This window comes from Apus apus, chromosome 2 (genome assembly GCF_020740795.1).
Source record: "Apus apus isolate bApuApu2 chromosome 2, bApuApu2.pri.cur, whole genome shotgun sequence".
In the NCBI taxonomy this organism is placed as follows: Eukaryota; Metazoa; Chordata; class Aves; order Apodiformes; family Apodidae; genus Apus; species Apus apus.
In genome coordinates, this window is record NC_067283.1 from 15,113,405 (window position 1) to 15,139,083 (window position 25,679).

Below are 25,679 nucleotides of genomic sequence, written 5' to 3' on the forward strand. Positions count from 1 at the left end.
CATAGGGTTGAATCACAGGCTGCACCTGAGGAAGGCAGAAGCACTGTTAATGTTTTATTTTAAAGTGCAATTAGGAACAAAGCAGGGGGAAAATGATACAGATGATTATCAATCGGCAGCACCACTCATTTAGTTAAGCATATCAAGCAAGAACTTACACCAGCTCCAGGGGCCATGCACAGAAGCACAGCTCTTACGACTGAGCTGCAAGTCCATAGCTTGCATTTCCCATTGCTTCTTACCTCCAAAAAAGTGTCGAATGCCACAATATTTTAATACTTTTTTTTTAATCAGTAGCTCCTCCAAGAACCTACTTTAAGGAGCACTTAAAAACCCTAAGGGCATGAGTCGAAGAGCAGCAGGCTCTGGGCAAGGGACCTAGGCAGTTCCACTTACTAACTTGGGCAGTGCAGCAGCCTCATGCCAAGCTCATCGATCACTTTCTGACTTCCACCGCTTCTGGGAACAGTTACGAGGAAGAGGGATGGGCGGTCCCCCCTTCCCCCAGCCACCCTTGTGCCCGCACGCCTGTCCCGGCCCCGCAGGCACCGCCAGGCCGAGCCGGGAGGAACCCGGCAGCGAAGGGAGTAAAGGGCAGGAGCAACCCTGAAACAGAAGCGCTGGGGTCAGGCGGCCTGTCGACCCCGGGGCACGGAGGGAAGAGCCGCCAGCCGCGGGGCAGCCCCTCTCCCGGCAGCCCCTCTCCCCGCTGCCCATCCGGCGGGAGCGCACGGAGGCTGCGGAGCTGGGGAAAGGCAGCCGGGGCGCAAATAAAAACCCACCAAATAAGGCGCTGGCGGTCGCCGCGGGGAGGTGAGGGACAGACAGGGAGGGAGTCCCCCCCCGGGCAGGGAGAGCCCTTCCCTCCTTCCCTAGCCCGCCACGGCGGAGCACCTCCCCCGCCCGGGCTTGACGGCAGCGGGGAGGAATGTGTTTCCGGGGCGGGGAAAGCGCGGCCGAGCGCGGACCTTCCCCACCCCCGCCGCGCCGGGCTCCCCCTCAGCAGCTCCGAGGCGAGGCGGCGGGTGGCCGGACGGGGAGCGAGGAGCGAGGAGCGAGGCCCGAGGCCGGGCGTTCTGCCGCGCCCAGCCCAGCCCAGCCCAGCCCAGCCCGCTCCCGGGACGCCGGGGAGCTGCAGCCAGCCAGGCGGGCCGGAGCGCGCCCCAGCCAGGAGCCAGCCGCGCCGCGGCCATGGCCGAGGTAGCGGGACGGCGGGGCGGGGGTTGGAGTCGTTGGGGAGCGGGGCTGAGCGGTGCCCGCCCGGCCTGGGGCGCTTCGTCTCGGGCTCGTCCGCCGGTATCCGGGCGGGCTGCGGCGGCTGGTGCGAGGCAGAAGACGGCGAGCGCGGCTTCACCCTCGCCCGCCCGCGCGGGGATCCGCCGGCAGCCCCAGGGAGCTGCCGCCGCCTCGGGGCGCGGGTCCCTCGGCGCCCGTCCCGGGCGGAGGAGGGGACGCCTCGCCACCCATCGCGCCGGGTCGCCGTGCTCGTCCCGGGGCGCCGTGCTCGTCCCGGGCCGGCGCGGCGGGCTGGAAGGTGCCGGGCCCAGCCTGCGGCTTCCTGTGGCGGCGGGACGGCGGCCTCGGGCCTCCCGTGCCGGTGGGGGCAAGCCAGGCCTTTGTCCGCCCAGACCGGGCCACCCCGACCCTTTCCTCTCGGTGAAGAGAGGAGGCTGTATCGGTGCCCCGCTCAGAGCTGCCGTGTGCTGTCCCGGCCGGAGGTGCCCGGGGAACGGGCAGCGCTAGGCGGGGTAAAGTTTCGGGCGGCTTCCCCGGGAGGGCGGGAGTCCCCGCAGCGGCGGAGCGGGGGGAAGGCTTGTCTGCCGCGGGTGGGGGGACGTGAGCCACGGAAAGGAGATCCCAAGGCGTGAGGCGGTGGAGGAACTTGGACATCTAGATTTTATTACCTGTCCATGTCTACTCAAAGTAACTGTCTAGAGTAGGGCGTGTGCGCTGTTTGAATGACGGCACGGTCGCGTTTCGGCTGCTCGAGGCGTTCAAGTTCGTGGCACTTTGCTCTAGCTGGCTCTGAGCTTTATAGGTTGCTATAAGCTTGTGTCGGGGTGGAAATGGAACTGTGAGGCCTCTGTGTGCAATCTGTTTCACGTGGAGATCTCTGAAATAACTTAGAGTAGTAGCAGTGCAATGTTTTGTCGTCTGTTAACTTCCTATATTTAATACTACCTTGGAAAGAAACCCAAAGTGATAAGAAATTCTTTCTGACTCACTGTTTAGCCCATGTCAGATGTCTTTATCGTATGGAATAAGCATCTGACTGCCTGTTAGACTCATCAAGTAATCTTTGTGACTGTTTATGAAAAAAACAGTGTTCTTGATTCCTTCTGTATTTCTCCGTGTTATAATACAGCAATCCATTCATGCCAACGCATGTGCACATACCTGTTGGGTGGAAATGTTGTTTTTTCTGGTGGATTTGCTGTTGGTGCTACAGTCTTGTTCATGCCAAGACACACATACCTTTAGGAGTAAGGATTGTCTCAATTTGTGTTGGTGGAACTGCTCATGGCTAATGCTGTGTGTGTACTTAGGTGTTAAAATTAAGCAGGACTTCATGTGAAAACAGATTTGGATAATCTGTACTCCTGGCATGTCAGTCATTCAGTAGGTGATGGTGGTAGAATGAGAAAAATCAATTCTCTATTATGAAATGAGATAACTTGGTAGCAGCTTTCTTAGAAAAATAAGTCTTGTACTACTAGAAAGATGAGACTAAATTAGACAAGACTTTAAAAGTAGTGAAGATATTCATTGTCTACGTCCATGCTGGTGTTGAAACTGATGATTCATTCTCCTGTCACCAGAAACATTACTTGCCTCTGGCAAATTATTAAGTAGCATTTTGCAGGCCTGCCTAAGGATATATTTATAAGGATTGCAAAAAACAGTGAGCCATTGGCAATGGGTAGGCAAGACAAGGCAAGTTTAGGATGTGAACACCTTCAACTTTTGTCCTTTTTAAAGATGTTTCAGCTGAAAGGTGCAAACCTGACGGGCATACAGGATGAAATCTTACTTTAATCAAGGTTGGAGCTGGTTACTGCTCTGTTTGCCAGCCACGTGATACATGAACCAGATTTATTTCAAAATGAAATGTCAGTAGTTAAAAATCTTATGTTCTTTTGTGTGTGCAGCCAGGGAGTTCATTCTGCTCTTTACATTCGGTCATCCAGTCCGCATCATGTTCCCAGTTATGCCCAATGCTGTGAAAGACTGTTTTGGATGGATGAGTTTTTCTAGAATATGTATGAATTTCTGATGTGAGTGCAGAATTTTAGTGTTTTTGTCTTGAGTCTTAAGTGACTCAAGTGGTTAATCCTCTACCACTTCCTTTGGGAAGTGATTCCCACAGCTGAAAACAAACTGTCAGGAAACTTTTCCTGCTGTTCTGTCTTCCTGATTCATTATTTCATCCCTCTGCTCTTAACCATCCCCCCTTTGCCTCTCTTAGGGTAACTCTCCGCTGTGGCGTAGTTTTGAAAAGACCTCCTTTGCTATAGCAGGCACCTAGCTAGTCCAAGCAGGTGACTTGGACATCAGAAAGAAAAGCTCAGGGAGAGTGGTGCAGACATGGGTGGATGCATCTCCACTGCCCTGAGTATAATCCCCTCACTGCCACTGGTATGAATGTTTCAGTTGTTTGTAAATAGTTGTCATGCCTACCTTTCCACCCAGTCTTGATTTAGTCGAGTGATGTGATGCACACTTAGCTTGTGGTTCTCCCAACCCTCTGATCAGTGTACCACGGGCTTTCAGGCTGTCCATGACTCTTAGTAAATGTGGCCTTGAGAAACACTTTTGACTGCACACGCATTACTGTTAAACAGGCTGTTGAAGTACCTCCTCTCGATGGTATCCTTTTTGTATGTCATCATCAAAGGCTGTAGTTCTGAAACAGGCTCCGTTCCTGCTCTCTTTCCTCCTAGTGGACAGACATGCAAAGTCCCTACTGTTCCTCTCCAGCCTCTGGGCCAGTGGGCCTGAGCTTCTTCAGTGCAGATCTGCTTTTGATGCCTGGTGCAGCCTCTGCTTTTGTCACCGTTGTACACAAGGAGTGGATGTGTGAGCTGCACTACCTTCTTCTGTTCCCTGCTAGTTCAGAGGAAGTGTTACACCAGCTGGCTTGGTTGGGGAGTGGATTTCTAGGGAGAAAGAGGAGGGTTGGTGGAGCTTTGCTGGCAATTGGTATCCCTGACCTTCTCTTCCTCCCCACTCCCTTCCAGATATATATATTTTGTACCACTTCAGTGTGAGAGAGACTGTTAGAATCAGTGAGACATTGCAAAACTGAAAAACAGGGATTTTCCTAATCCATGTTAGCTGTGGCAAGCTTGCTGGCTTTAAGACTGCTCATACCTCTTTACATAGCACTTGAAAGAGATACTGGTTAGACAGATTTAGGAGGGAGAGTTGAGGCTGTTCAAGAGTGGCACCTATTTTGCCCTCATTTACTTTTCTACAACTTCAAGCGATTTTTTTTTTCCCCGACTTTCTTTTTTTTTTCTTTTTAGGATGGCCGATCCCCCTGGCATCCTTTAATTTTCAGGAGCTGCAGTCAGCCCTCTGCCTTGTTGGGAGTGTTTCTTCTTGTTGTTTTTTTTCTTTGGAGCTTCCCAGGATCTATTGGTAGAGCTCATAAAGCAATTAAATAAATTAAATAATTCTTAAAAATGTAATTAAGGCAGTATGTCGTTAGATTTATTTTGGAATTGTCATTAAAAAGTACTTGCTAGTATGTGTATTGTTCCCCTATGACTAGATTTTTAAGTCATCTGCTACATTCTGTGCTCTGTAGAAAGTTTCCGGTATCCGAGCAGTAGAAAACTCGAGAGTTAAGTCTGTTTTCCTGCTTCTCATCTCCCATCTGCCCTTACATTGCTGTTTCTACAAGTTGTTCCCACTTGTTCTACATGCTTTGTTTTGAAGACACTTACTTGTAGTAGCTTTCGCATTAGCAGTATTGACATTGCTGTTGAGACAACTTGAGATTTTTTTAGGCTTCTGCTCTGGTATGTGTGCATGGGTGTTTTTGTACAAACACCTGCACCTCAAGGCTTTACAGGGAAATGAGGTTTTGATGTAGGAGAGAGCTAGCTGTTGTTTCTGAAGAGGATGTTTGTTTGTTTTTTAAGAGGGAGTGTCCCAAAAGCATGTGCAAATGAACAGATGAGCAATTCTGCTGCCTGGTCTCCTGGACAGACACTAGCAGTATCTCGGTCTGATTTAAGGCTCCTTCTGTGTTAAAAAACTGAAATTTGATGTTGAATAACGCTGTCATTTATGGTAGCTGATATTACCTCCTTTTTCCCGGGTTGTTCCTCCTGGCTCTGTGTTGCTCCTTTCTGTTGTATATTCTCCTCCCGACATTCTGAAAAGGATGATGTTACTTGCCATGCAGTAACCATGATAGACTACAGTATTGACCAGTATCTGTCAGTTGTTGTGATTATGGAGTTTATCAGGTGGCCTACAAAGTCATTCTTGTATTTACCCACAAATGGGAAGAGGAATCCTACTTTTTTTTTTTCCTAATTTGTCCTGCATAGATGTGGCCCAGTAACCTAAACTGTTAAAAACACTAAGTCAGGATGAATCTATGATGAGACCTTTCTCAAAACTTCTTCTCTCCCACCATGTGGATTAGTAGTGTAAGAACCAGTAAAAAGTATATACAGCTTTGCTATAAGAAATGGTCATGTGCTTTAGCTGTGTTCATAACAGGCTGTGTGTTTCTATCCCAGTTCAAGGTGTGAGTAGGCTTACGGAATAGCTTGTGTTGGGCATGTCTCGCACAGAAAGTGAAAATAGTCACTTCTGTGCATGAAAAATGAGACACTGGGCACCTCATTGTGCCTTACTAAATAGTACAATTGTCCTTTTCAGTACTAAGGGTGCTCTATTTACAAGAATGTTGTTATTAAACATCTTACTGTTTTGTAACAAATGCCCTCTTGAACCAACCAGAGTGGTTAGTGGACTTCCTAGGCTACCACATTCTCTCCCATTAGCAGATTGAACATGTTCACAGACATGGGAAGGTCACTAATTTAGTACAAAATTTGCACATAACCGAGCATGGTAAGTGAAGTACCCTGATGAGAGTATAATATTAATGTTTTATTTTGGGAAAGGTAATAGAATTCCTACCTGACCTGTAGTCCTCTTTGGGGTATCGCTGAGTAAAGGCTTTTTAATATATTGAAATGATATTTTTGTCTCTGTCTTTCTCAATTTCTCATTACAGTCAGCTGCAAAAAGGGTTATGAAATAAGTTTTCTCTTTTAAAAGCAGATTTGTGTGCTTTCTTTTCCAGCAGCAGCAGCAAAATATCATTAGTATTCTTGTGGTTTTTATTAAAGGGGGAGGTTTTGAGTAACAAAATTGAGACTGGAATCTTAACTTTGTTATTGCTAGTAAGAGCTAAGAAGATATTGGTGTTTTTTCACTATGCTTTTCATTCTTTTATTTCTCCCACAGAAAAAATATCCTGTGTAACTTCGATAAGCTAATGCAGTTCTCACATTCTGCCAACAAGTCTCTTGTTTTCTGTTTGTAATAATTTTCTCTAAACTTCTGATTTGCAAGGCCATGTTTAAGTGCAGATTCTTCTTAAAATACTTACAAACTGTAACATATACAATAACTGTTGGCAGTATTTTCTCCCCCCCAAAAATCAAAATATTATTTGCAGTTCATTTATTTCTGATTCTTGTTTTGTACAAGATCACTTATGCTTAACTTAGTCCTAGTTTTGACTTAGTTATAAGTTCTGCTCTTGGTACATTTTAGCGTATAAGCAGGAAGAAGAGTAATTGTTTATATGGATTCTTATTTTATTTATCTATACATTTCTGTGTAGTATACATACTACATACAAGTATTCACATGTAGTTCATTTTCTGTTATGGCTATTAACAAATTTTTTACTTTTAGAGCTGTGCCAATAAACACACTTTTGTTGTGGAAGCTGAACGGAGAAAGTGAAAGCTTTCTTCTTTTCTTGTCCTTTGAGGTAGAAAAACAATAATTATACATTGGGCTGAACTGAAACACTGAATTTACCCTCATGCAGAGATGACTGATTTGTGGTTATCTAAAAGAGAAGAAAAATAATTGTATTAGATCCATTTAGAAAGAGTCAGTATTTCACTTAGGAAGTGGTGGTACTGTGAGACAAAGTTACTGTCTTGGATATTAATGCGTACTTCGTCCCCAAGGTCGTGGTTCTGAAAAACAAACCTGTGACTGGGATGTCTGGTTTGGCATAACCTTGACCTTGAAATATTGAGATAAAGATGCAGGGGCTGATCCCTTTAGCAAAGAAGAAGGGAGGTTAAGCTGTCATTCCAGGGTTTGTTAGTTTTCTTTACTGGAATTGTAGCTTAGTGTGCCTTAACACAGTGCTAACCTCGGGCACTAGTACAGAGAGTCGTGTCTGCTGCTTGTGCAGGTAACTGCTCTACAAAGACGTTTGATCTGTCCTCGTCTGTTCTGTGTCTTTGTTGGCTGGCAGGACCTGCTAGGAGCAATCTGTGGCCTTGTGCTGCCATAAAGCAGCCATAAAGCCATAAAGTGAGCCATAAAGCTCACTCTCCCAGTGAGCTGGGGGGGTAACCTGAGTGTCAGGAGCTCATTGTAGATCGTAGGAGGTAATTTGAAGTACCTGGCATTATAGTAGCTTGGTCGGTGGTATCTGCAGATTGAGTTGCTCCAGTGTTAAACTGGGCAACATGCAACCTCTGCCTACGCCCTCAGCTGTCTGTTTTTTCATATCTTAAGAAAAAGGATCTTCTGTGAAGATGAATACATCTACAAGGGAAAATCTATTTCTGAAGTGGAGACAAATACAAAAGAACATAATCTTTCTGATGTTGAATAAAAGACACTCTCCCGGAGATCAAAGATGACATATCTTAGTGGTTAGTTATCGTTACATTTGTATTAAATTTTGCATCATGGTGACTTCTCATGTTATTACTGCATCTTTTATAGTGGAGCGGCTGAAGACTCTGCTTGTCCAGTCAGTGAGTGAAATGCTCCCTCTTCTGATAATAAAAAGGAGAAATGAGGAAAGCTTGCTAGTATTATACAGAAGATTGACTAGGGTAAGCAAGGTTTATTGTGTGCTGCTGGTGTGTTCTAGCTGGGTTTCTTTCTTACTAGACTGATTTTTTATTTTCTCATGTATTATGAAATTAGCTTTGGTGGGTGTAGAATAAAGTCAGGAATTACCTTCTCTGAGTTTCCTTTCGTGTTTTTGCAAGGTTTTATTTAGTGTATGTTGCATAGGCTCACTTTCTGGTCCTAGCTAAAGATTGTCCCCATGCTGAAAGGAGTACTATAGCCCATCTGCAAAAAATATGTCTTGACTGTTTTTGAAATGTCAGTTTGCTGGTTTTGTCTCAGAATACATTGAAAATGTCTTTCAGTTGTGTGTGAATGTAACTGTGTGCATTTCTAAAACACGTGTAAGGATAACATTTTAGGAGATAATATTTGTTGTTTGATTTACTTTGCAGTTCAAAAATGGGGAAGAATTTTTTGTACTGTTTTGTGTTATTTCTATGCAAATACAAATCTGTGTGAGAAATTACTGTTCAAGAATTTCAGTATAATTTTTCCTTGGTGTGCGCTTGAGCATAAAATAGGAAACAGTAAATTTCCTTTTTTGGAAGACCATGCTATACGTATCAGCTATAGGTTATTTTAAATTCATCATAAACTTGAAAAACAGTGATAAACATTTTTTTTCTATGTATGTGTTGCCTCCCTCCATTACAGATGTTGTTTACATAACTTTTCAAAGGCTAAAAAATAATTTTACATAGCCATGTGCTGATATCACCCATTTCAGTGAAAAACTCAACTTTAGCATCAAAGAGTAACTATAGTTTGTAAGACTGCTGCCAGGATTTTTATCACTGCCAACTGACCAATTTATGGAGAGTTTTTAGATAGTCATAAAAAAGCATGTACAGATACTGGCTCTTTTTGGTGCGTAATTCACAACGCAGTTTCACTTCCTAAATGAATAATGTCTGTATTTAGTATTACTAACATTGGTTTGTGTCTGAAAGCAATTTTAATTCTGTCTCTGCAGATTTAAAAAAAAAAAGAATTTTGCTCATTAGTGATAACTGAAAACTCCACAGTAGACAAGTGGTTCTGAAACTTCCCTGAATTTCTTAAATTGCAAAATGTTCCGGTGGCCCTTGAACCATGATTTCAGCTAAAAATGTTTTATTTTCATAGGAACGTGGTTCTGCTGCAATTTATACCAATGCAGGTCTTAACTGTTCCTCCTGCCTATAGCTGAGTAGCCTTGCTATCCTTCTTCCATCACCAGTGAAGTTGCAAGGCTACAGAGTAGGTCATTGAAGTAGCTGATCTGGTTGAAAAATAGCTTGGCAAAAAATTAGTTTTCAGACAGATCAGCTGTTTCAGCTGGGTGACCACATGCGTTGGTAGCGACGGCCTTCAGATCAAGGTGGGGAGTAGGAAAATGTGCAACTCATAGCAAGAGGAGTGAGGGACTGTGGTAGTCCAGAGATAAGCTGGCATAAACTGCTGTGGAACCTCACAGCATCTGCTTGCGCATGCTTTGGTGCACTTCTGATTTGAGTAATCCATCTTAGCTTGGTAGATGGGGTGAGAAATAACTCAGCAGCTCAGCTTGTTGCACTGCCTCAGTTAAGAGTTGAAAGTATCTTCCACAGTTGGCATGAGGCAGATGAAGGGTGGAAAGTGGGTAATTTTAGAGCCCAGTGAAGTTAAGCTGTCTCTGTTCAATAGTGTCAAACTGGTAGGTCTGCTTGGCTACTTTGAGAAACTTCATATTTCATTATCCTTTACAGTCCTCTTAAAGGAGGGCTGAAGACTTAGGCCTTTTCTGAAAAGCAGAACTTTACTAATGGCCAGGCTGTTCAGGCTTTTTATAAAGTACTTTGTAATTAGTCTGTTTAAAAAAAAAATAAAATTATTTTAAGGTTGAGGTGCTTTGTTCCCTGAGATTGTTGGGCTTTATCCAGCTGTTCAAACTCCAGAATTAAAATCTGGATGAAGTCAGCTGTTTGATTCACTGCATGCTTATACCTAGCCAGTTATCACTGCCATTGAAGTAATAATTATAATTAGTTATGTATTAAATATGTATATAACACATATGTAAAATGAAATATATCTTTCTAAATCTCGTAGAGAGATACAGATTTATAAGGCTGTTTGTGGTTCTGTGGGATGACCAGTTTGGTTTTTTGTATGTTCCTTTTCCTGACCACTTACCTGGTGCTGAAAGTATGCTGAGGATGAGAGTTGTTTCAGTAAAAGTTTCATTCTAAATTGTGTTAGAACAACAAATCTTTTTTAAAAGCTTGCTATTTGGATACTATCTGTAAGTATTATTCTATCACTGCAAGGGGGTTGGACTAGGTGACCTTTAAAGGCCCCTTCCAACCCAAACCATTCTGTGATACTGCCACTCAAATCCTGAATTAAAATCTAAAAAACCTCAAAAAACAAACCCAGAAGAAGCCCACACAACAACAAAAACCTGAAAAACCTTCAGTGTTTTGTTCTTTCCTTATCTTAATTTTTTTGGCCAGCTAACTTATTCTAATAATCTATTGGAAGAAATAAAATGAGAATAGCTCCCCAAACTGGCTGGCTGTGGCACAGAGCGTTCGTACGCAATTCACCCAGGGCCAGCAGAGAAGGGAGGTGGGCTGGTGGCAGCCTGCACTTCGGCTGGCTTAGCAGCACTGGGGGAGCCTGGTGTAGCTGCAGGGGTCAGTCAGTCTGACAGCTACCTACCACTTCATAGAAGCTGTTTCCTTAACATTCCTCTGTCCACCTGGGGGTCTGGTTCATTTCACTGAAGCTTATAAAAAGCGGACTCTGATGTGGGGGGGAAAGGGGTGACTGGAGTTACAGCTCTGGCAGCCCAGCAAGCAGAGCTGGCTTGAGATGGCATTGGGGGAGGTCCACTAGTGGGAGCACAGAGGCAGAGGTTGCCTTTTTGGAGGTGGGGATGCTGTAGCCCTGCTGGTCGTTCAGCAGCCGTTAGCTTTCATCTTGGTTTTGGTTGCAGAAACTGTGCCCTGAGCGTTAATGGTAGCTACTGGTGAGTGAATGCTGCCATGTAGCTGTGTTTCTGCTGAGTTTTCACTTTGCAGTATGCAAGTTTCTGGCTTCCTGCAGTACCTGAAGCAATAGCTGGCCAGGCATTTGCAACTGCTTTCTCTTAAAAAAAAAAAAAGGATGAGCGAGACATTGAATTCACTGAAATTCTCTAGCTTTTTACTTAAGAATATACATGTCTCTGTTTCGCTTTTACATTTAAATAAAAGCTTGGATTAAAGTAAGTTTAGCCAAATGTTGCTATAGTTGTGGGTATTACTAAGGCAGTGTTCTGGTTTGGAAGCATCAGCTGTGTAAGAGCTATATATATATGTTTAACTAAACTTTTTGTTTTGCCTTGTGTGGATGAATGTGAGGTTTAAGTTGCATGAACTTAAATAGTCTCTTCATGGGAGTAGCAAGTAATGCAGAGTGTGTGGGAATTTAATACCACACCACAAGGAACAGACACCCATGTTTTCTACTAGAATGGTTTAAATTGTTATGTGATGTTCCTAATTGTAATCTGTCTGAGATGGAAATGCTAAACTTAGACAAGAAGTCCTGTAGACTAGCAAGACCTATGTAAACAAGCAAAATACTCAATTCATGTTCTCCCTAGCAAAAAAAAAAAAGTGTGACATTCAAGCAAGAGAAGAAATTATTACAGCAAAAATGACTGGTAGGTCTAAAAGCATTTGAAAAGCGATGAAATAACAGATATTTTTTTTTCTCTGTTTTAATCACAGTTGTGTAAAGAGGTGGTTATAATAATGAAAACCCTGAAATATTTGTTATGGAAAAATGCCTTCTGATAACAGTGAGGTTGTGTACAGTGAGAATTCTTAGAGATTTATGGAGACAGCATGCTTTGAGTTACTAAGGCTGTGATGGACTTGAAATACTGGAAACTTCTGGTGGCAGGAGCGTGAAAAATGGATATTTTTGTTTTCAAGGGGAATAAATGGGTGTTTCTTAACACTTACATATCCTCATTATATATTTATCTGTAAAGAGGAAGCTTTCAAGGTGCAGATGTACAAAAGCTGCTGTAGATACAGAAAATAGTAGTCTCGACCACAGTATCGGTACCCATGAGCTTGGTGTTCAGCCTTGGAGAGGTACTGTCTTTGTGGTGTGCTTGCTTGCTAGCACAAGCAGTATATGAATAGGTTCTATTATTTTGTCCTTGCTTAAAATTCAAGGAACATCATAATGACCTAGTAGGAATCCCAGGTTTCTGTGGGCAGGATGCACCAACATGGGATTTCTTAGCAAAAGAGAGGATTACAGATGCGTGATCATGGGTTGTTCTGCTTTTTTATTCCATACTTTAATATGCACAATAGTTTGAGAGGTATTGAGTAGCAAGAACTAGTTACAAACTGGCTTTTCAGAAAAAGATGCAAATGTTTTACTTGAAACTAGCTATAAGCCATAGGTAATAAACAGTAAGAGCTGCTTGGTGGTGTTTTAATTAGATGTGGCTGCAGGCCTTTGCCTGCTCCACTAGAGAATATGCAGAGTTGTATTTCTCTCCTAATTTAATGTTGAACATTAAGTACAATACACCTGTTTGTTTGTCTAGTTTTCCAAAATATAGTTGTGAGAGTTTACTCTATAAATTGCAGTCTGTGGATAATGGCCTGATAAAAATATCTAAATAAACCTATATGGAAAAAATAATATTCTCATGAAGAAGAGCACCTCACTTGGCTCTTGAACCGTTTCCTATGTGTGGTGATCATGGACTGCTTGGTTGTTCACATCAGCTGTGTCAAAGTACTGCTTGCCTTTTAAGCATCAAGATGCTTTCCAAAGCAACTCCGGAGCCATGGAATCTTGGCTTCAAATTATGATTCAACAGGTAAACAAAACATTATAGATATAGTCGCTTTGTCCATGTTAGGACCAAGCTACAGACAAGAATGGTTAATACAGCAAAGAGTTCTTAAATTAATTGGTGGTATGGTAGTACTTAAGTAGGTCTAGTTGTGAATTACAAGCCTTCTGCGTGGCAGTATGTACGTATGCTATTTGAAAAAGGGTCCCTACTTCAAAAGTGGTTCAAACTAACCAATGTTAGTCCTGCCCACACTGCGCTGCTCTCCAAAAGGCAGTAGAACAAAGGCAAGAGATTGAAGTTGCTCATAGGGTTTGGTGCCTTGACAGGTGAAGGCTCTTTGTCAGTGGCAGCATCTTCTCATTGTCCCTGAGCATCTTTTCTCATTCTTTTACTTTCTGTCACCATCATCAGCTTGAAATCTGGAGTTGTGTGGCTTCTTAGAAAAGACAAATTTAGTAGGCTTTAGCAGTACTAGTATTCTTTACAATTTACTACACAACTCGTTTTTGCTTGTGACAACTGTTATCTAGGTTTGCAGCCAGTTGCAGGAGTTTGTCATTAAGTGAAATTATCAATGGAATTTACTAATGAAAACATGTATAGAAATACAGTGCTATGAAATAAAACATGGTATGTAATCAAACCTGCCTAAATAGTGTAGCTGTGTAAAATTCAGTAGGTCTGTCATTGCTTACCAGAAGCTCCCTAGCTGCTTTTAGTTGCTTTTTTGAAGGATAAATATTTACTATAGCTTCTTTAAGTTAAGATCGGTCACTCGTAGTTATCGTGCATGATACAGGAGGTTTGCAGTTGAGGCTCTCCTGTGTCTTGAGTGTGAACCTACATGTTTTCTTTCACTTTCCTACAAGCTAGGGCATTGGATGAGAAAGAAATAAGGCTCCGAGTCCAAATCACGGTCCCAAGACTCTCTTTGCTTTTAGCCATTGACACTGTGCTGTAAAATCTGTATGTGTATATATATATGTTGCAGGGAGAAGGACCTGGAACTGTACTTACACCTTTATTTTACCTCCCACCAAATGCTTTAGTAGATGAGCTGATCAACTTTTGACTCGTTTGTTTTCTGTCTCTGGGCCTTTAATTCTTGGTTGCATAGCGGCTTTGGTTTAATAAAAGTGGTGGAAAGTACTCTTATTACTATATCCTGTAGGCTGGTAGAGCATTCACAGGAAATGTGTATTCGTACCTTTGGGGCTGAGGAGGGGCTGGAGTACAGTTACGTTACTTCTTGGGTATGCCTCTAGTGCTGTAAAATGCTTGGGAACCATCACCACCCTCTGCCATGCAAACTGATTGTAATTGGATCTACTATGTTTTAACTTTCTCAAGAAGGAGAGATGTCAAATATAAAACCTTTATAATCTTCACTTGTTCCAAAATCAGAACCTCTGTTTTTCTGATTATAGAGAAAACCTATGTGTTTTATAAAGAAAAATCTCCAACCCCACCCCCCTTCCCTGCACCCAGCCACCTAACTTGGGTGGATTTTTTCCACTTCAGTTTAAGACCCAAAAATGCTTTTCAGAAAAATACCTAAATGCTTCATTGTCCAGAACTGTGAGGAAGTTGAGGGCTCTTGTAAAATCAAGGAACAAATACCAATAAATTCGCTATTAAAATAATAATATAGACAAACCATGTGAATGCATGTGAAGTTAGCTGTTCTGTCCTATATAAACTAACAAACGCCCCGTACTCTGGGGACACGAGCTGATACCATGAACAGCCTTCTAGGTTGGTTCTCATGAGCTGTGGCCTCAACAAGCTGCTACTTGTACATGAACATTTTCATGTATTCAGAGAAGAGGTGATGTGATGCAATTGCCCATGCTGGGTTTTCCGTGGTGATTTTGAACCCACAAGTCTGTTTTAGAACCTAACACTTACTGATTTTTCCAATTTAATCCTGTCCTTTTGGGTGAATTTTAAGCAACCTGAGCTGTTCAGATTTTTTTAATCTGTAAGTATGAACAAATCTGGATAGAAATGTTCTGTAACTGCGAGTCTTAGCAAACCAGTTGCTTTACCTTGTATGTTTGTCTGCTTTACTGAGCATAGGAGGAGGGCACAGTAGTTTCCATGCAGAATCTGCAGAATTGTGATATGTTTCCCTGTGGTTCCCAATCAGAAATTTGTATTCTTATCTTTTTTCTGGACTCCCAACCCTGCCAGGGGATCATACAAACTGATCAGTGACATAGACTACCTGTGACAGATAACCTTACATAAGCATACTGGAGGAGCTAGTCTCCCTAACCTAAGCAGAAAATTACTTTCCTGTAGATTATAACTCTTCATAATGAAAATGCAAGTCTTAACTGGTTTAACATATGATGCCCCACTAAAACAGAGTGGTTACAGAAGTGCTTATAATGAGTATTTGGTGACTGTGCTTGTTTTATTCTATTAACTTAGAAATAATAAGTGACAGAAAGAAAGCTCAATGTGAAATACTGCTGATTCTTTTATCCTCTAGCATAATGGTAGCTGAAGTGGTCATGCCTTAAAGCTTTTTCAGGACACACTTTGAGTAAACAGTCTTGATGTGATGAATTTTTGTGTAAAAGCTGTTTCAGTGCTAAAGAATTTTTTATATTGCACATTCATCTGGGTTAACATCCCATTCTTTCCATATTACTACAAGCAGTTCAAAACCCACTGCTTTAACGTCTGCGAAGTTGCCAGGGGTGGAAGAACATCATGATCTTGATGAGCCATGCTGTTGGTAGGCCAGTAGATAAGCTGTTGAAGGCAGGTTTATCTTTAGCATTTAAATTTGGATCAGGGTGCTGCAAAGTCCTGCTCTTCTGACTGCATTTTTGTTGTCTGTCTTGATGGTTTCCATCAAATTCACTCCCCCTATATGAGGATTCTCCACTAGCTCATCTCTCATGGTGCAAGATTGGGAGCTGGCCTCTCTGTGAAGGTCAACCTTCATAGAACTGGTCCACATCCAAGGCACAAATAGTTTTGCAGGGTGAGTTGAGGTTTTGGTTCTTTGAATAAAGTTTCTTGGTTTTCAGCCATCAGTGTTTACCCCAAGTCTTCTATGAAGTAGAATGCATCACATTTCTTGATCTGGTTTTCTGGAATTTACTGTGCAAGCAGTGCTTCTCAGCTATAGTTCAGTATTACAGTAACATTTCTATTGATTAGGTAAATAAGATAGCTGGTAGGGTCACAAATGAAGAATTACTTATGTAAGATAATTTGGAAAGTCTACACCACAGACTTGGAAGTTTTAATCCAAAGTAAGTCCTTGGTGTGAAACATTTTAATTTCTATACCTGTGCCTTTCTGAGCAATATACTTTTCTCAAGACAGAGGTGCCATTTTACCACTTTCTTTTATAGTGAGTTGCTGCTCTGCTATGAATTGTTGTACAACCAAACGTGCTCAGAGTTGTTGCATGTCAAGGCAATTTTGTGTTTGTAATTAACAATGTCTGTTGTGGGAGTTCTGGCCATCAGGAGTGATGGCAAAGGTGTGGGTCATTGCTAGAGGTCTGTAGTGTCTGTATAGTTCCTGTCCTGTGTCACCAGAGTTGTTCGGTTTCTCCAGTTAAGAAAATCACTGTCTCTTTTTCCTGGTTTGGTGGGGTTGTTTTTTGTTTGTTTGTTTTGTTTTCTGAAAAGTTCATGGGATTTTTCTTGCTGGTCCATGAAATTCGCATTGAAAAACGTATGACTGGCTACAGCCAGTAAACCTTCCAGAGTGAAGAAGGAAAGGGCTTTTTTAGCAGGGTAGCCATCAGGCTCTGAAAGAGGCATCTCCAGAGACTATTTAATTCTGCTTATTTTAGAAACTTGTCTCTTCCTACTCCTATAAGCAGAGCCTTGGTGACTGGGGGTGGGGGCTGACTGTGTGACCACTGTAGTCCAGCATACAGCCATGGACTGTGGCTGAGAAGCACTATCTTTTTCCCCAATTTTCTTTTTCTCCATCCTCATCTCACTACCTCAGCCATGACAGGACAAGCATTTTTGTGCCCAGGTGGCTGAAACTAGCCACTTTCTTTATTGAATTACTGTTTCAACCAATTATTTTCTCTCTCTCTAGCACTCCTCAGAGGCTGCACTAATGCTAGCACTGGTCAAAAAGCAAAGCAGTAAGAATCATCAGCCAGGAGGTTGATTAACAAGGGTGAATAATGAAAAAAGAAGAATGGGGCTGGTCTCTTAAGTGACTTTCTGTCCTTACACTAGATGAAAGTGGCTGTAACATAAACTCAGCTCTAGGAGGGATCAATTTGGTGTACAGCATTTCTGAATCAAGCTTTTCAACAGGTGAAAACACAGCTGATGCCAAGAAGTGTCAGTCTGTGGGAAGCATGAATGGTAGTCCAAAAGTGTGAGCTGCTTACTTGTTTCTAGGTTTGTAAGTGTGATTACAGCGGAGGGTGAGGGTGTGAATAAGTAGACTGTCTGGTTATTGCTTCCAAAAGGTGGTTTTTGCACAACAGCTCAACTCTTAATTTAAATGTTTCCCCTGTGGTCTGAAGCGTGTTTATGTGTTTCAATAGAAATCTTTGCAGCAAGACACACTTGAGTATGCAGTAGAGGCAGATGCCTTGTAGTGTTTCCTTTTTCTTGGCATTGGCTTGGTGGATGCCAGAATACTGGGTCAGATGAGGAGCTGCTCGGCTGAGTGGAACAGAACTGCAGTGGGATAATGGCTTGTTGTTGCCTTAATATGAGTGTAAACTGTGGCCTGGGTTAGAGGGGGGTGAATGCTGAGCTGAAGAGTGGTTAGGCAGCATAGCCATCATTACTTGATTTCAGAGGAATTTGTTTCTCTCTTACCTCTTTTTCTTGATCCCATTTGCCAGGTTAATTTTCTGCACAGATGCTATTGTTGTTCTAATAAATTTTAAAAGCTGCAAAAGGCTTTTTTAGTGCTATGGAGTACTGGGCTTAATTTCTAAGTGTCTTGATGATTAGCAGAACACCAAGGTGCTGAACATTTGATTTGCAAGTTCAAAATTAGACTCACTATGGAGAATTAATCCTTCCTTTTTCCTGTTGTCACTTAATGAGATTCATTTCAAATTAGAAGCTCCGGACATTTCCATCAAAGCTGGTTTTATAAAGAAAAAAAATTCTCTTCAAGCACTACTATTTGTAGAGACAGCAAAAAAGAGACTTGGAAAGCAGTAAGTCCATGTTTATCTTCCTAAAATATTTAGCAAATGTACAGAAATAATTTTAAATTCTGCTTTTCAGCAGCACACCATTTGCAGCCTTTTAAAAAGGGTTCAGCTGGTGATCTAGTTGTTAGACTTAAGTTCTCAGCAAGCTTACCTTTTGTAAGCTTTGAGCTGCTTTTTTCTGGGGGGGAAATACCACTTTTTCAGGGATTTTGGAATATTTTTCAAGGATTTAATCACAAAGGGGAGAACGGTATAATAGGAAATACGTAAATGAAAATATGTAAATGTTGCACAATAAAGTAATTTATTTCTTGTAACAATGGGTGCTTTTCAGTTCCTGTCATCCGTGGTTGAGTCCTGACACTAGGTTTAGTTCCAGCTCCACCAACGGTTCTCAAAGGCTTCCTTTGGCTGCCTGGCGTAGTTAGGCGTTACTTGTTTTGGTTTATTCCCCTAATAGAAAAATCTGCAAGAGGACAATCCACAGCACTAACCAGTGACCTGCAGAATATATTTGACACTGTTTTGACCAGGCTGCTGCAGTGGTGAGGAGGAGGTTTGGGGGCCGAGGGCATTCGCTTTGCTTGCGTTAAAGAACAATCAGAATTGAATCCAAATTAGCAACTCTCTACTTGAGTTTTTCAGCAGATGGAAAAGCTGTTAAGCAGTAGAGGTAAAGGAAGCGAGCTGGCGTGTGTCGGAGGGCAGGCAGCTTGCCTTGGGAGAGGCATTGGCTTAGCCATATATGGAAGAGGACATTTTCCTTGTTAACTTTACGGGGAGGCTGTGCCCAGAGCTGCATTCATCATGCAGATGTATTTCCACAGTAACGTTTCTCTTCCAAATGGTCTTAGTCATAGCTTTAGCTCTGTGTCACATCTTTGCTGACTTATTTTTATAGTTTGCATGGGCTTGCTGTGCACCCACTGCTAGTCTGCCCTAAAAAGGTGAACTGTTTATAGTTTTCTTGTTTTAGCTAACAGAAAAGACAGTACTAAACAGATGCCAGCAGCTTAGTTTTTTTCTTACAAAAAAGCCCACCCGGTTCTGGGCTGTACTTAAAGCAAGACTTCTTTTAGAGTAACAAAATATCCCTTCATTTGTGGGAAGGTTTGTTAAACACAGAACATACCTGCCAGAAAAGGAGGTCCTTGAAAGTTGAGTAACCTAGTAAAGATTTGCACTCCAGATTCCTAGTCCAACAGGTATGCTCCTACACCATGTCACCCATGGCTTTCTCTAACTTTGATTCGGTCCCTTCATCTGTTTTCCACCTACTTGCATTTGTTGGGTCACGGTTCTCTTTGATTAGGCTTGGTGGTTGCACAGGTTTGGTTTCAGTAATTGCTTGTAGAGAGGACTTAAAGTGTTCATGAAAATGTTTTTGAGAATGAAGGACTGATCACCTCTGCTGCAGTGGGCAGAGGGAAAAATTTGAGTTAGATATGTACAATAAGTAATGCTCAAAAATTAAATAAGGTATTAAGTTCAATATATATATATCTATCTTTTTTTTAATCAATAATTTCTTAGGTATCTATGCATAATATCTAGCAAAATCATTCCACAGCAAGTTCTCTTAGTTCTCCTGTGTCTAAAATTCCCTTGGCCCCACCCTCTGGCTACAGCATCCACTGAAGGGAAGAGTGGGCCAAAATGATTTATCATAAAAATATGAACCATCTAATAGTGTTGTTAGATACAATTTGTTAGCGAAGGGTTGACTTCTCTTTGAAACCTTTTCCACCAGATTTTAGAGCAGCTATCCCTTCTCAATTTGGGCTGGCTGCATGTGCAAAGTAACAATTATGAATGACCCTAAATTAGTGTGGGAAAACCAAAGTTCGACTGCTGAGCTTATTTAAGCATTGCTCACTTTGCAGCTAATTTAAATGAATAACGGTACGTCTTCTAGAAGATGACAGGTTCATTTGAAGAGACTGCCAAATTCACTTTTCCTTGGCTATATTGCAAGATATTTTTTAGAACAAAAAGGTATTAGAATATTGATGTTTGCAGGATGGCTGGAAAGGCTTCAACTCGCAGTAACATTTTAGCATGACCAAGGAAACTGGCAGCCATTGTCGTAAGTTACCAGAATTCTTACGATGAATAAAAGAGAAATGGAGGTTAAAATAGTACCAAAATTTCAAAGATGTGACCACTGAACCTGGCGGGCTACCTGCTGTTAGAGTAAAAGAGTATTTAGGGAGGAGTAGGGGGGAAATGGTCTATTTGAAACCTGTTTTTAGAATGTGATCCTATCTCTGGAGTACTAAGAGAAGTCTCAGCACTAATTGGGGAAAAATTACAAGTCGGTAACTGTAAGTGGTGGTTTATAAGCATTCAGATATTGTCTTTCAAAGCATGTAGATAACACAGCTTGTATGTGTTTTTTGTGCTGGGCTTTCATTAGGATTTATAGTACTGAACAAAGGGTAGAGTGTTTTTTCTTCAATAAGTATGGTACCCATTAATTCTCTGTTGACTAATGAAGAAAAATTTAAAAAAAGAGGCTGAGTTTACATCAAGGATGCTTTAGGTTGTATAATATGAGAGGAAATTTCTAGTTTGGAGTATAAGGTGCAAAGCTAGGCTGTAAAATGCCCTTTGAAGGAAAATATTTTGGAAAGGGTCTAGGCATTTATCTTAAAACAGAGACATGAATAGAGAAGCTCCATTTCCATCTTGTATTGCTGCATTATCTTTATTTAGAAGTCTCTATGATAACATACAGAGCATCAGTATTTTTATATATGATGTTAATAGGTTGGCTTGCATTCTTCCCCCACTCAGACTGAACGGTGTTTCCAAATTTCCCATAGCTTACTGGTTAACCTAACGTAAGAGTACTTCAAAATAATTTAAGAACTTAGCATGTTTGATGTTTTGTAAGTACAGTTTGGCCCACTAATATGATTGTATTAGAGCAAAACTATCCAGCTGGTACAACTAAGATACTTTGTGTCTGCTCCATGTTCCTTGTCTCCTCTGAAACAGTTTGTGGTTTCATGCAACTGGCTTCATTTTTTTTTGCTTACTCGTTATGATAAATTATACAATTTGGTCTTGTGTTTATGTATTTCAGACTAATTTAAAATTGCTCACATGGGCTGGCCTCCTCTGTTGTTTGATATGGAATGGATTTGCTCAGCAAGGTAAGTCACTTGGATTTCATTGCAGTAGTTGAATGTTGCTTTAAAACTATATATATATTGCAGTATTTATGTAGATAATGATATAATTGTTAGACGAGTGCTTATAGCAATATGTCAGTTGTATCTCAGGTTAATAACCTATTTGTAATTAGAACTTAGTTTACAAAGCCAGAATGAAACAAACTAAAATTCTATTTTTGTTAGCATCTTTTTATAAATTAAGTGACTCATTTGTGGTTTTTGCTAGGTGGAAGCGACTGCATAAAAGCTAATGCAAAGTCATGTGGTGAATGTATACAAGCAGGACCAAATTGTGGTTGGTGTAAAAAAACAGTAAGTGTTTCAAAGTTCCTTCTATGGTTTGTTTTTTTTCCCCTTGGTTTCAAATTGTAGTAAATACTTTACATGTATAGAGATGTCTATTTTCATTTATAATACTTTCCTATAGCTCTTCAATTTGTTACTTATTTATACATAAAAATTCAGATACTGTGTTTTCCCTGATGTCCTGGTTTGCCTAGAATTACTTTTCACAATGTGTTTACTTCTGCTTTTCTAAATCTTAAGTGTATACAGACCCTACAGACTGTCTCAGTTATTTAAAATCATTCCAGCATGGAATCTGTCTTGAGTATGCTTAATTATATTATTTCAGTAACATTGGAGTAAGATGTAATTTTAGACAGACATAGGTGGAGTAGGGGAAGAGATTGAAGAGGTTTTTTTATAAAAGAAATGTTCAAAGTTTAGTTTTCTGTTTGTAGGCTTGTGGTGATAGGAAATTGGTTTGTGTGGGTGGGTTGCTTGTTTCAGGATGAAACATAAAGAGTGCTTTCATTTGTAATTAAAAATTAAAATCAGGAAATGCAAAATGTAAGATAATCTCAAATTATGCAACTTAATCAGTATATGCTGAAGTGTTGTCTTCAGGTTAGAAACAGAAGAAAATGTTTCCTACAGCTCTTCTTCAGTTTGCTAATGGAAACTGGAAAATTTTCCCATTTCTTGCCAGAAGATGATAATGTGTATTTATTTCAATATAGTATCTATTTACTATCCCCTAAACCAGCCTGTAAACTTTACACATTGAATTAAATAGACTAACTTTAAAACTTGGCCTTGAGCTGTCAGATTTGTTGCAGGTTCTAGTCATCAAGAACTCAAAAGCTTTAAGATTGATTGATTTGTAGACATATTTTTTTGGGGGGGAAAAAATCAGAATGGGAAAGTTTCTCCATTGGAAGCCTTATTCATATTTGAAGTTAGAGGGCTTTTTAGGTTTGAGGTAATAGCAATTTGTTGTTCAGAACCAAGTTACATATTGGTTTTGCTTATGGATCTTACTTTCAGATGGAATTTTCCCAAAATAAGAGTTGTCAACTGTCTCCCCTGCTCTTTCAGCATATTGTCATTATTGTGTTGTGGTGTGCCAAGGTACACTTACATAATCTTTAACTAAAGCCTTTCCAGAAAAAAAAAAAAGTTAAGAGTGAGGGTAGTTGCCAAATAGGCTGTGCAGAGGTTCAGGTTATTGACAGCTACATGAAGATCAGAGCTTTTTCTACCTGCTCTCACTTTTAGAGAAGCCAGTTTAAAAGGACATCCTGTGTCTGTCTGAGGTGGCATTGGGCATTTTTTTTCCTCTGATCTTGCTTACATCCTATATACAGATAAATGTAAGTAGATGCAAGCTCCTGGACTTAATAGTAGTCACTGGTGTATTTAGTATGATTTAACATATTTCAAGACTATGTTATTACAGAACTGAAAAAAAAAACCAAAACAGGTTCATTGTAAAAAGTGTTACTGTGGGTGTAGTCTAACCAATGGTAGATAGCTATAAAGTTGATAATCTTTTACCTGTGTTTTCTAGGACTTTTTGCAAGAAGGAGAACCAACATCTGCCCGATGTGATGACTTGGCAGCCCTAAAGAGTAAAGGCTGTCCTATGGAAGATATAGAAAATCCCAGAGGTAGCAAACAGGTGCTTGAAGATAGAGAAGTAACAAATCGTAAGAAAGGTGCTACAGAGAAGCCGAAACCAGAGGCCATTACCCAGATCCAGCCACAAAAATTAGTACTGAAACTAAGAGTCGGTAAGTTTCATTCTAGTTTTTGGATAATGTTTCTGTCACCATCACATCTGCGTCTTTTCTTCTGAATGTGTTTCAGTTTTGTTTCAGAAACTAGTATTGTTCAGATAGCCTGAATGATAGCAGAAACATTCAGGCCAGCCCCAGGTGTTTAGATACCCCAAATACTGATTGATTTTTTGAAGGGTTAGATATTATCACTTGTTTCAAATAGAATTTATGAGAAAACAGATACAGTATGGATTGATACATATATCAGAAAGGTAAAATTGCTTTGGTTTTGGCATTTTGTAGTTGGTTTTCTGTAATGTAGCTTCTTGGAATGAAAGTAGAGGAGGGCCCAAAAACTTACAGAACTTAGAAGAACATTTTCTTTTCCTTGAATCATAGAATCACTAAGGTTGGAAAAGGCCTTCAAGATCATCAGTCCAACCGTAATCTAGCTGCCACAACCACTAAACTATATCCTGAAACACCACATCTAAATGCTTCTTGAACACCTCCAGAGGTGGCAGCTCCACCACCTCCCTGGGCAGCCCGTTCCAATGCCTCACTACTCTTTCAGTAAAGAAATTTTTCCTAATATCCAACCTAAAGCTCTCCTTAAACCCATTTCCTCTCTTTCTGTTGCTAGTTACTTGGGAGAAGAGACCAACACCAGCCTCTCTACAACCTCCCATCAGGTAGTTGTAGAGAACAGTAAGATCTCCCCTGAGCCTTTTCTTCTTCAAACTAAACAACCGCAGTTCCCTCAGCCACTGCTCATATGACGTGACCTCCAAACCTCTCACCTCGTTGCTCTTCTCTGGACACGCGCCAGGACCTCACTGTCTTTCTTATACCATGGTGCCCAGAATTGAACACAGTACTCAAGCTGTGGCCTCACCAGGGCCGAGGACACAGGCACAATCACTTCCCTACTCATGCTGGACACATGTTTTTGATACAGGCCAGGATGCCATTGGCCTTCTTGGCCACCTGGACACACTGCTGGCTCATATTCAGCTAGTTGTCCACCAGTACTCCCAGATCCGTTTCCACTAGGCTGCTTTCCAGCCACTTTCCTAAGGCTGTAGCATTGCTTGGGGCTATTGTGACCAAAGTGCAGGCCCTGGCACTTGGTCTTGTTAAACATCATGCTGTTGATCTCAGCCTGTCGATCTAACCTGTCCAGATCTCTCTGCAGTGCCTTCCTACCCTGGAGCAGATCAACACTCCTGCTCAATTTAGTGTTGTCTGCAAACTTCCTGAGGGTGTACTTCGTCCCCTCATCCACATCATTGATAAAAATATTCAACATATCTGGCCCCAGTACTGAGCCCTTGAAGTGCTGCTGTTGCCTGAAGTCTGTGTGTCTGAACTGAATGGTTTCATAATTATGCAACAAGATTCTTGGATTACTATGTAAAATACTTTCCAGAGGCTGAAGATGTGGACACAGGACTACAGTAATGAGAACAAAGTGGTTGTGTACCATTTCCAGCCCCTAAAGGGAACTTTATTTCATTCAAATGAGGGGGAAAGCCAGAGCTAATAGCTCATATAGTCCTTGAATATAATGGAGATTGTCTGGAAGGAGAGTTCCTAGGTACTGCAGGTACATTCAACAGCTACCTTGTATTTATCTGGACTAAGAGCCTGTACTCAAGTCAGCTGCTTGGTGGTGATTGTCTGAATGTCAAGATGATCTGAAGAAGCTTAGCATGGTGATGTTCAGCATTTCAGATAACAGAGGAAAAAAAACACTCATCTTTAGTTCAAAACCTTCATCACTACTTTACTTAAAATGGCATTTTTCTTGCCAGTGTGTTTGTAGAATTTTTAATGGTTTCTATTTGTTTTTTTAATCTCTGAAACAGGGGAACCCCAAACATTTTCATTGAAATTTAAGAGAGCTGAAGACTATCCCATTGACCTTTATTATCTTATGGACCTCTCCTATTCTATGAAAGACGATTTAGAGAATGTAAAAAATCTCGGAACAGCTTTGATGTTTGAAATGGGACAAATAACTTCGGACTTTCGAATTGGTGAGAAGGATTTGCCTATTCTACAAATAATTTCTAAAAATCAAGTTTCCTTCCTCTTGTTTTTCACATTATTATTTAAGAAGACAAATTTTTTTAATTAGCAGTATTATGGCAGTTATTCTAACACACAGAACATGTAAACAAGCATGAGAGCTATTTCTGACGTCAGTTCAGCTATAACGCACTGGCATTCTGTTGTGTCATTATGTAAATAAAGAGGCATTCTTCAACTTAGAGTTTTTATTGTTCTGT

The 25,679-nt window shown here is 41.2% G+C and overlaps 1 protein-coding gene and 1 long non-coding RNA gene across 4 annotated transcripts in view; one reads left to right on the plus strand and one right to left on the minus strand.

Annotated features, from left to right (window-relative positions):
• Positions 1–358, minus strand: part of LOC127380903 (uncharacterized) — a 130,971-nt gene extending 130,613 nt beyond the window's left edge. Inside the window, exon 1 of the long non-coding RNA XR_007888603.1 lies at positions 243–358. This is a non-coding gene — a long non-coding RNA (uncharacterized LOC127380903). The remainder of the gene's footprint in view (positions 1–242) is intronic.
• A 594-nt stretch (positions 359–952) lies between these two features.
• ITGB1 (integrin subunit beta 1) overlaps positions 953–25,679 on the plus strand; it is a 44,784-nt gene continuing 20,057 nt past the window's right edge. For 2 of the 3 annotated variants that reach the window (XM_051610359.1, XM_051610360.1), the window contains exons 1-5: positions 1,048–1,200; positions 21,235–21,304; positions 21,552–21,637; positions 23,178–23,400; positions 25,257–25,427. In XM_051610359.1, the coding sequence (XP_051466319.1) occupies positions 1,192–1,200; positions 21,235–21,304; positions 21,552–21,637; positions 23,178–23,400; positions 25,257–25,427 (559 nt within the window). In that variant the 5' untranslated portion in view covers positions 1,048–1,191. Of the gene's footprint in view, positions 1,201–21,234; positions 21,305–21,551; positions 21,638–23,177; positions 23,401–25,256; positions 25,428–25,679 lie in introns of all 3 variants that reach the window. The other variant, XM_051610361.1, reaches the window with a different exon arrangement.